Consider the following 11,398-nt stretch of genomic DNA (forward strand, 5'->3'; position numbering starts at 1 on the left):
GTCTAGTGACCTGGGGGGAAAAGCTGTTACAGAACCTGGTGGCCCTGCACCAAATGCTGTGGAACCTCTTCCCAGAGACCAGGAGGGAGAACAGTCCATAGTGAGGGTGTGAGGGGTCACCGATGAAGTTTCTGGCTCGGGACATGCAGCGCCTTGGTGCAATGTCCTGAATGGAGGGAAGAGAAGTATTATACAGAAGAACTGTATTATCTTAACATATTTTTATCCTGTTATACATCCTCATTGTTAAAGAAAATATAACTACTTTCTAATAGCTTGTATGACAATTCTGTGCCTCTTAGGGCATATGTTGTTCCTGGCATATTTCTTATATCTCTGTCAGATATAACACATAACCTTATGACAGGGTTGCAGCAAAATGTTGAATTTAGGTTTCTTTTAAAGCATATATTTGGTCTATATTGATTTGTTTTTTTACTTTCTTTCCCAGGTGCCACAAACATTTGGATTTAACTGTATTTGTATAGTGATCTGGCAAAGCCCATCAGATGTCCCTGTGGCTAAATTCTGGAAAACAGTCAAAAGTAAAATGTCTGCTTAAAGAAAACAAGAAAATATGTTTTACACAAACAAAATGGAATGTTTTTATTTAGTCTAAACTTGCCCAGGCTGTCCACCAGCAAAGCTGTGCAAGGAGCCAGTTTAACAAAATGGTAAAACAGACAGGTAGTCTTTAGACGTCTAAAACCCTGCTAGTTGAGTGTGCTAGGTTGATGCCTTTGTCAAGTTCTTGGATAGTTCTTCACCCTTGGAAAATGAACATAAGCCTAATAAATTCAGTTTATGATCAGATACCGGCTGTCAAAATTAATGCACTGCTCCTTTGCCAAGACATCATCAAAAAGGAGATGCGAACTTACACACTCTCTACAGACAAAAGCAGGCAAAGTTTGAAAATGTTTAAATGATCTTAGAAAAATATATTAATGACAAAAAAAAGCTAACAGAACTGACTGATTATTTCCCTACCAATGTAAGAGTGAACAAAGATCAGTGGAGTGATGAGATGATGGTGATGATGATGATGATGATGATGATGATGATGATAAGCCTTGTGTTTAAATGCCATGAGTGACTTTTACTTCAGGAGATGAAAACAGAGACTGATGTGAATGACGCTGATCATCAAAGTGACAGCCCACTAGTACGGTAGTGTGTTTTTTTTACCGGGTTTGTTTTGTTAATATGTTTTTTTACCATATGTTTTTATCCAGATTTGCATCAAAATGTAATCAGTTGTTCCTTGGCCCATGGCCCACCTTTCCCCAAAATTTCAACAAAAGCCGTTCACTACTTGTTCAGTTTTGTTGGGAAAAGTCCAACAAACAAACAAATGTTAGCGAAGGTTGTATTTTTGCCTTCATTTGTTGGAAGAATAACAACAACAACTTTATTCATCACACGCTTGTGAAATTCCTCTCTGCATTTAACCCATCTGAAGCAGTGAACACACATGCACACACACGTGAGCAATGAGCACACACACATACCCAGAGCAGTGGGCCGCCATGCTACAGCACCCGGGGAGCAGTTCGAAGTTAGGTGCCTCAATCAAGGGCACCTCAGCCCAAGGCCGTCCCATATTAACCTAACCGCATGTCTTTTGATTTGTGGGGGAAACCAGAGCACCCGGAGGAAACCCACACAGACACAGGGAGAACATGCAAAGAAGGTTCTGGGCTCGAACCCAGAACCTTCTTGCTGTGAAGTGACCATGCTAACCACTTACACCACCATGCCACCCACACGGTTGTTTGTTTGTCTCTTTCAAAGGTTCAAGTGATTTGATTTTGATAATATGTAGCTTGATTAAGGTAGAAGAAGAAACCTTTATTTGTCACATGCATATTTCAAGCACAGTGAAATTCATCCTCTGCATTTAACCCCTCTGAAGCAGTGAACACATGCACACACACCCAGAGCAGTGGGCAGCCACACTAGAGCGCCCAGGGAGCAGTCTGGGGTCAAGTACCTTGCTCAAAGGCACTTCAGCCCAAGGCCTCACCACATTAACCTAACAGCATGTTTTTGGACTGTGGGGTAAACTGGAGCACCCAGAGGAAACCCACACAGACACAGGGAGAACATGCAAACTCCACACAGAAAGGCCCTCGCCAGCCGCTGGGTTTGAACCCAGAACCTTCTTGCTGTGAGGCGACCATGCTAACCACTACACCACCGTGCACTCTACTGTGTGTGTGGGGGGGGTTCAAAATATGAATGGTTTTCCCAGGCTGTCACACATATGAACTCATTGGCTTATACAGGTGTATTTGGTAAAAGATGCATTTTGGGTGTGTACAATTACTCAGTGTAGATGTACATGAATGATCACTGCCACAGCAGTGACGGTGCCTTGGTCGTGTGTGTGGTTGTTATCAGGTACAGCAGCACTGATGGAATTTTAAACTAATTTATACAATAACAGTGTTGGGTCAAGAAACAATCTATACACAAAATGTTTACTGTAGTGCTGTGGTCAGAAACTGAGCAAGAGAATGATTAACACAAATGTACACAACACTGTAAAACATTTCAAATTGGTTTAACTTGGAAATGCAAGTTCACCTGCTGCCTTGAAAATGCAAGTTAACTCAATTTGATGATTATCTTTGTTTCAACTCAGAAAAAGTCTCAATTAGTCAAGACAACTAAGTAATTCAAGTCTAACCTTTGAAAACTTGCACAGATTAGTTCAAATTAAAACACTTTTCAGAGCTCATTAAGTTAAAGAGGAAAAGTAAGTGGACATAACTAAACAAGGCTGAAATGTTTTTCAGTGAAGCTATACATCTACAAGGTGGACTAACAAGAAAGTGTTTAAAAATCTATAGCAACACTGCATTACCAGATACACTTGTATTATAGCAACACCTACTAAGATGCCACTTGAATACCAGGGTCACTACTGCCACCACCAAAATACTATCCAATTAATGATAGTCCTATGGTGGTTCCTTCCACTGAATAGGGTAGTGAGCAAATGTGTGGGAGGTGGACCCCCTGGTGGCTAAAACATCTAATTGCCATAAGTATAAATGTGTGTGCCTGGTAAACCACTTTTTTTTTTTTATCATGGTCAGGGTCACAGTGGATTTGAAGCTTTTCCTGGAAACAGTGCAAGATGGGAATACACCCTGGATGTTACACACATACTGTATATCAGGGGTGGAAAATACTTGAGTAGTTGCACTTCATTACTATACTTGAGTATTGTTATGGAGCATTTATACTTTAACCGACTTCAAGTGGAAGCTCTATTAAAAAGTTATTACATTTTCACTTTAAAAAAAATGTACTCCTTACATTTTTATTCACACATTCAGTGCAATCATTACAAATTATCTCATCCAGCCAGTGACTGTAGGCTAGATACCAATTAAATGAGCTCCTGTGCATTTTATTTTCATTTCAGTTTAAAGCATCCAGTTAAGTTCATCACTGCAGAAACACCAATCAAGAATCATGACAATACATATTTTGTAGAAACCTTCTCATGCTATGATGAAAGTAAATATCTGTGTGCATCTGTACTCGGATAAGCTGAAGTGTGGAACTTGACCATGAGCACTCCTGGCCCTACCTCAGTAAAATGTTTCTATATACTGGAGAAAGAAAAGACTTGTATGAAATGCTTCAAGCATGAAGTCCATCTAATTATAAAAGCATGGTGAGAAGTTTTGCTATATGTGAAATGTGGACATACTGTATATGGAATTATGTGGTAAACAAAAAAGTGTTTAAAAAAATGTTTCATATTGTAGAGTCTTCAAAGTAGACTTGATGATGCTTTGTGTACTTTCGGCATTATCTTAACCAGCTTCATGAGGTAGTCACCTGGAATGCCTTTCAATTAACAGATGTGCCTCGTCAAAAGATAATTAGTACAATTTCTTGCCTTCTTAATGTGTTTGAGATCAAACAGGAAACAGTAAATAATAAAAATACAGTAAATAGCCCTATTATTCTAATAATTATAATAATCCAGATTATGTCAAGAACCACTTAACTAAGTAAAGAGAAACAACAGGTGTATTTTAATTAATATAAATAAAGAAAAAACATTGAATTAGAAGGTATAGTCTAGACACACCTTCTACTTCTATTAATTAAAAGACTTCATGTTTTAAGCAAGGGTGGCACGGTGGTGTAGAGGTTAGCACTGTCGCCTCACAGCAAGAAAGTCCTGGGTTCAAGCCCAGTGGCCGGCGAGGGTCTTTCTGTGCGGAGTTTGCATGTTCTCCCCGTGTCTGCTCAGGTTTCCTCTGGGTGCTCTGGTTTCCCCCAAAGACATGCAGGTTAGGCTAATTGGTGGCTCTAAATTGACTCTAAGTTGTTTGTCTATGTGTCAGCCCTGTGATGACCTGGCGACTTGTCCAGGGTGTACCCTGCCTCTCGCCCATAGTCAGCTGGGATAGGCTCCGGCTTGCCTGCGACCCTGTAGAACAGGATAAGCGGCTACACATAATGGATGGATGTCTTAACCTTCTCACAGCCAGAAGAGGGAGGTAAATAAACCCAGCATCATCATTTTAGCAAAGAGCACTTTTATTGTTATAATATTAACTCATACTAATCCTTCAGAAATACATATTCACATATATATACATGCATCATGATTGTTCTTTTTAATTAGATTCATATTAGATTTATATATATACACACACATACACACACACAGGGCGTTTCAAAAAAATTTGAAAGTATTAGAGACGTAAATTTCCCAGAAACTACATAGTCTAGGCAAATGAAACTGAACAGGCTTAATGTTCAGCAATATCCGATTTATTCCTTAAAATTTGAATGAGAAATTCAAAGGTATGTGGATTCCATGAACGAGTTCACAAATTTTCAATATGCACGCCTAACCCAGCCTTCCTTTTTGAACTTTTTGTGCCATGTCCAAATCTGCATTGAAGTTGGTGCATTTTTAGAGAATTCTCTCATAAATGCACGCTGCACAGTCTTGTTTGACTGTGTTCAAGCATTCTCTAACAAACAAAACGCCTTTTATTTTCCAGTGAATGCCATTTCTATACCTAAAAAGATAGCAACAAAAAAACATTAAACATAACATTTTGACCACGGTGGTGTAGTGGTTAGCGCTGTCGCCTCACAGCAAGAAGGTCCTGGGTTCGAGCCCCGTGGCCGGCGAGGGCCTTTCAGTGCGGAGTTTGCATGTTCTCCCCGTGTCCGCGTGGGTTTCCTCCGGGTGCTCCGGTTTCCCCCACAGTCCAAAGACATGCAGGTTAGGTTAACTGGTGACTCTAAATTGACCGTAGGTGTGAATGTGGGTGTGAATGGTTGTCTGTGTCTATGTGTCAGCCCTGTGGTGACCTGGCGACTTGTCCAGGGTGTACCCCGCCTTTCGCCCGTAGTCAGCTGGGATAGGCTCCAGCTTGCCTGCGACCCTGTAGAAGGATAAAGCGGCTAGAGATAATGAGATGAGATAACATTTTGACCTGTTTCCACACATGCTGTTAAAATTTGAGGTCAACTGAATGAGAATTGACAAAGTTATTAGATTGTGAAATGATATCAAATTTTTTGAAACACCCTGTATTTTGCTAGCTCTATATCATTAAAAGCATCCAGAAATACAAAACAACTGTGTGACTTAATGGAAGATTTTTAGATTGCAGCAATATATTGTTGCTCTAACTGAAGCTAAAGAATGAGCATTGAATTAAACATAAACCTGCTATTGCTTGTTTCTTCATTGCTCACTCGAGAATTGTGAATAATGATGAAACACAGCATCACCTAGTAACTGAAATGTGTGGTAGATTGTTATCTGAGAGTGAGGTTTACACTGTGCCTTGCAGAGTTATGTGCTGTTAAACCTGTGGTTAATGCAACAAGTTGCAAAACTGTCTGTCTGCAGGCCATATTTTAATGTTGCACTATTTCTTTTTAACATTTAACCCTATATGCACACTCTGTTTCACATAGACGACATAATCATGTCCATGTATTTAAGATATATATTGCAAATAGAATAGTTGAAGTGAAGAAGATTGAAATTAAATATCATACAAAAAATATCATAGAAACTGCTTGAAATACTTGTTCAAATATCTGCTTTTTATAAAACTTTACAAATATAGGAATATTAATTGGACCAACATGAAATACTTACATTTTAAAAACATAGGAAGAAATGTATGCAGAAAACCAAATAATTCGAACATAAAAAATGTGCTTTCCAAAAACATTTTTAATTTAAAAAAAGTAATTTTAATAGGAAACGTCAAAGAACACTTATAAACTCCTATGAAATTAAGTGCCTACAGCTTTCATTTCTGTCCATCTAGACTTATATAAACAGTATAAAAGTTAATTCCCTGGAGGTTTTGCTGCCTAGTTGTATATCCACATACTTAGATTAGGCAAGAGGTTGAAGGGAAGGTTCTGAACTTGTCTCACTTTAGAAAAGAATTGCTTTAATTGTCACCATTATATTTAAACCAACTGCTTTAGCCAACAGGAGTCTGAGACCAGTCACAACCAATAGCATGGTGTTCCCCTTAGGATCACCTGAAAAAGAAAATAAAAACATAGAATAAAGCAAAACATTCAGGCATGGCCTTTAGAGTCATCATATACATAAAATGTACTCACCAGAAATATTTAATATGGTCTGATTGGTCTGACTGGCAATGGTAATGCTGTTTGTGTCACATGTTTGGGGGGGTGCTGTTGCTGTAAAAAAAAATTTCCACGAATATTTTCATGAAAATGGATATAATCATATAGATTTATCTTAGAGCTATTTTATGTGGAAAAAAACAATCAAGTATAATGAATACTTACGTTTTCCTTCATATTTCTCAACAGTGTCGTTCATTTTGCATGTTTTAATTTCCTTTTGGGAAAATGCAGCATAGTAATAGGTCTTATCTGTCTTGGACAGCACAGCATTGGTAAAACTGTAGTTCTGAGTTTCTTCGGGGTTATTTAAGTTTAGAGATAACTTGCCCTGCTTTGGAAAGAAGCCTGCAGCCAGACATGTTCTCCAGCTTGACCCAGTGCCACTTGAAGTTAATATTGATACAACAGGTGTAGACTCAGTCATCGTATCTAATTAAAAAAAATATATATATATATACACATATGTATAAGTGACTTAGAGCAGTCAACATATCTATATGGTGTTAAGTCTTAATTAAAGCATGGCATGAAAAGTTAAAACAGACACAAAATGAAGATGCATCAATGCCACTTATTCAGATTTGTGTGGTGGAATGTTGCACAAACGACTCAGCAAATCTGATTTATGTAAATATTGAACAACATTAAAAAATATATGATTCAAGAGCATAATGAATCAGCTTCAGCTACATGGATTCAAACTCAATACACTTAGTGCTGTTTGACTTTACACTGTACAGTTGTGGAAGAGGAATGATTTAAAGTCCCACTATCTGGTGTCACCTAGAAGGCGATGGTTTCCATTTGTTCAGTCTGGTTCCTTTCAAGGTTTCTTTCTTATCTTCAAGTCAGAGTTTTTCACTGCCTCTGTCTTTCAGTTTAATTCAGTTTTACTTGTATCGCACGTTTAACAGTGGACACTATCACAAAGCAGCTTTACAGAAATATATAAATTCTAGATATACATCTTTAAACATCCATCCATCCATTAACTGTAGCCGCTTATCCTGTCCTACAGGGTCACAGGCAAGCTGAAGCCTATCCCAGCTGACTATGGGTGAGAGGCGGGGTACACCCTGGACAAGTCACCAGATCATCGCAGGGCTTATTTTTAAACATATGGATTGATAAATTTATTCCTAATGAGCAAGTCTGAGGTGATGAATGGCAAGGAAAAATTCCGAGACGACATGAGGAAGAAAGTTTGAGGGGAACCAGACTCAAAAAGGAACCCATCCTCATTTGGGTGATAACAAATAGCATGGTTCTAAATAACTTGCTTCTATAAGAGTGTCCTATTTGGTCACAAAATGCAATTGTGTAACTAGGAAATTCACTAGAGTTTTAACATGAAGTCTATTTTGTTGAAATTATCAACTGTTTACTGATGGAGACTTGAGTGCAAGATTGTTCATGACAACTGCAGTCCTAAAGTTATCGTAGCAATTGTAGTCCTAAGCCATGATAGTTAAACTGTTTGTATTAATTGCCCAAAGACACAAGTAAGACATCAGGATGGGATGGGATCTTAAGGATCTAATGATCTAATCTGGATTCCTGTGAAGTTGCTTTTTTAAAATGTCTATTGCTAAAATCACTATACAAATAAAATTGAACCTCACAATATTCTATCTCACACAGATGGAATATGCTGAAATAGCAGAATATGACTGATATAAGCAAATCCTTCATTCATATAAACACAAATCTGAAAGATATTAATCAAAATCTGAAAAGCAAACTACCCAAATAAATAAAATTTACCTATCTACAGCTTTCCATGCTTTGTTTTCAGCTCAAAGTAATGTGTCTCAGTGCCTTTTGTGGAAATATGCACCTATTTCTCAACTGAAAAATGTGCTGATAAAGATTTGCGTTCATAAAATGCATGTTGGCACTACCTGCATTACCTGCAAGTTTCCACATGCACATTTAGGATTATTAATGTTTTTTTCTTACTCTTCAAAAACTTTTTTTTTTTTGACATTGATATTAATTGTTAAATGCCCAACTTTACATGCACTCCGGCCAGATGTGAATTCAATCATACAGATACAGCAAAGACAGAATTGATTTAAATCACAAAATCATCGTGGAATTATCAGGCACTTGTTTTACAATCAGATTTGTCTGTACAGGACCTGAATAAGGGCAAATGGGATAAGGACCTAGAAAAATAGAAAATGTTAACGTTTCATTAAGATGGGCAAAGATCCAGGAGTTCATTACTGAGATTGATTGCCATGATTTAGAAATGGATGATACAAAAACTCTACTTGCACAAAAAGATATATACTGAGAAGTTTGTTGTTTTGTATATTATATTTTCATACACAGAGAACTGGTTTTGTTGAAAAAACATGCACACAAAAAAACCCCATTCTATTCTAGGGGAAAATAACATACAGTTAACAGGAAAAAAAAGTAGATAAGGTAGACAACGAATGAATGGTAAGAATTGTATTCTATTGGTCTCTAATATGAAATTAGTTCGCATTTGAAAAACATGAATGCAATACTCAAAAAAGCAATTTCCATTATCGTGAATTCTGTGATCTCTGAAATAGAAAATTTTGAGGCTGATAAGATTCAATAAGTAGATACTTAGAATCATATATTCTTACAAAGGACCTCTTACACTATGTGTTTCCTTAATATAAAGTCATTTTAACATAATTGTTCAAGAAAAATGAAAGGAAACTTCAGAAAAAAGTCGTTTTTTAAAAATCCTATTTTGGAAAACTGAAAAGGTACTTTAAGGTGTCTTGTAAACCAAAATAAAATTAAACAGCAAAATTGAAGCCAGAGCATTTTATAGAATTATATATATATATATATATATATATATATATATATATATATATATATATATATATATATATATATATATATATAAAGTTTTTAGAGGAAAGTGGCATTTGTGATGTTTACATCAGTTTTGGAATAATCATTATTAATATCTTAATCCAGAATATTTTGAACATTGTGCTTACTTATGATAGTGAAAGGATATCGCATTAAGTACCTTGCATTCAATATTTTGTATATATGCCTTACACAAATGCCTTATATAAATAGTTATGAGTTCAGAAATATTCATTTCTACCAAGGACTTGGGAGGAAAAAAGGCTGTTGCTCATTTGATTTAGTTGTGTTATTTTTCCTGTTAACTGTATGTTATTTTCCCCTAGAATAGAATGGGTGGTTTTTTGTGCATGTTTTTTCAACAAAACCAGTCCTCTGTGTATGAAAATATAATATACAAAACAACAAACTTCTCAGTTTTATAATGTACATTAAATAGATAAAGTAGACAACAAATTAATGGTAAGATTTGTATTCTATTGGTCTCTAATATGAAATTAGTTCACATTTGAAAAACATGAATGCAATACTCAAGAAAGCAATTTCCATTATTGTGAATTCTGTGATCTCTGAAATAGAAAATTATGAGGCTGATAAAAAGCTAAGATTCAATAAGTAGATACTTAGAATGGTATATTCTTACAAAGGACCTCTTACACTATGTGTTTCTTTAATATGAAGTCATTTTAACATAATTGTTCAAGAAAAATGAAAGGAAAATTCAGAAAAAAAAGTTGTTTTTTAAAAATCCTATTTTGGGAAACTGAAGAGGTACTTTAAGGTGTCTTGTAAACCAAAATAAAATTAAACAGCAAAATTGAAGCCAAAGCATTTTACAGAAGAATGGAAGGATAACATAATGGTGAACAGAAATAAGTAATTGATGTTGTAGACATTTGCTATTACAGAAGATTATTGATGTTAATATTATCTACACTATAATTTTGATTAATCTTGATTATGGCCCTGGAATTATAGCACTTTTTTATCGTTTATTTTTACAATTTATATAGATTTTGAAATTAATAGCATCAGGATTTTTTTTTCCCCCTACTGAGCTACATAGACTTGATTATAATGTTACAGCAAAAAAACAACAGTTCACAGAAGTAGCTGCAACCCCGGCTCAAATACAATTAAACTGTGACCTGCTGGCAATAATTTCTGAAAGATTACACAGCAAAGAGCTTTAAGGGAGATGGGCAGGAAGGACATAGGTTTTATAAGACATTAATTGCTTTAAAGTCAACACTGCACATATAAGACTTTATACAATAATGTATTACTATGATTATACTGTACTATGATAATACTATGATAAAGCCTGTTGTAAGTTATATGAAATTTCTTTGATGTTATAGAATGTAGTTTAGTCCAGAATAGGCATTTCCAAAGTTAGGTTTTAATAATAACTCAACAAACAGCATTAATACCCCCCAAAAGCAAACTTACTTGAATTACCAAGTTACAACCAAGATAGTATCAGCTATGCTATATTAGTATTAGTATATCACTTTTAGCTTGCATAACTTGGTATTTAAAGTGAAACATATTATGCTATTACTTATTATAGTCCTTTTTTTTTTAAAGTGAACTGTTTTGTCAATTAAAAAGCTACATCATTATTAAAATACAAATTTAAAAAATTGAGTAACTTAAAGAGATTGTTTTTCATACTCTAAGGATGGAAAATAAGGAAAATAAATTGTGTACATATATAATCAAATACAAGTCTGTCATTGTAATTAATTCATTATTATAATGTGAATGACTGTAATAGTTTTTGTGGGGGTTTTCTGGTATTTTGCAGTTGTCTTTTCAAATATTGTGTTTATTTTAATATCTGTTTCTTGCTGGCATT

At 35.6% G+C, this 11,398-nt stretch overlaps 1 protein-coding gene across 1 annotated transcript in view; it reads right to left on the reverse strand.

Moving 5' to 3' along the window:
* Window positions 1-6,218: 6,218 nt before the first annotated feature.
* Window positions 6,219-11,398, reverse strand: part of LOC132892626 (uncharacterized) — a 5,924-nt gene continuing 744 nt past the window's right edge. The window contains exons 2-4 of the mRNA XM_060930922.1: window positions 6,835-7,101; window positions 6,643-6,723; window positions 6,219-6,558 (exon numbers count right to left, since the gene is read on the reverse strand). Coding sequence (XP_060786905.1) covers window positions 6,449-6,558; window positions 6,643-6,723; window positions 6,835-7,096 — 453 coding nt within the window. The 5' untranslated portion in view covers window positions 7,097-7,101 and the 3' untranslated portion in view covers window positions 6,219-6,448. The remainder of the gene's footprint in view (window positions 6,559-6,642; window positions 6,724-6,834; window positions 7,102-11,398) is intronic.

Source organism: Neoarius graeffei, chromosome 1, assembly GCF_027579695.1.
Source record: "Neoarius graeffei isolate fNeoGra1 chromosome 1, fNeoGra1.pri, whole genome shotgun sequence".
NCBI classification, from domain to species: Eukaryota; Metazoa; Chordata; class Actinopteri; order Siluriformes; family Ariidae; genus Neoarius; species Neoarius graeffei.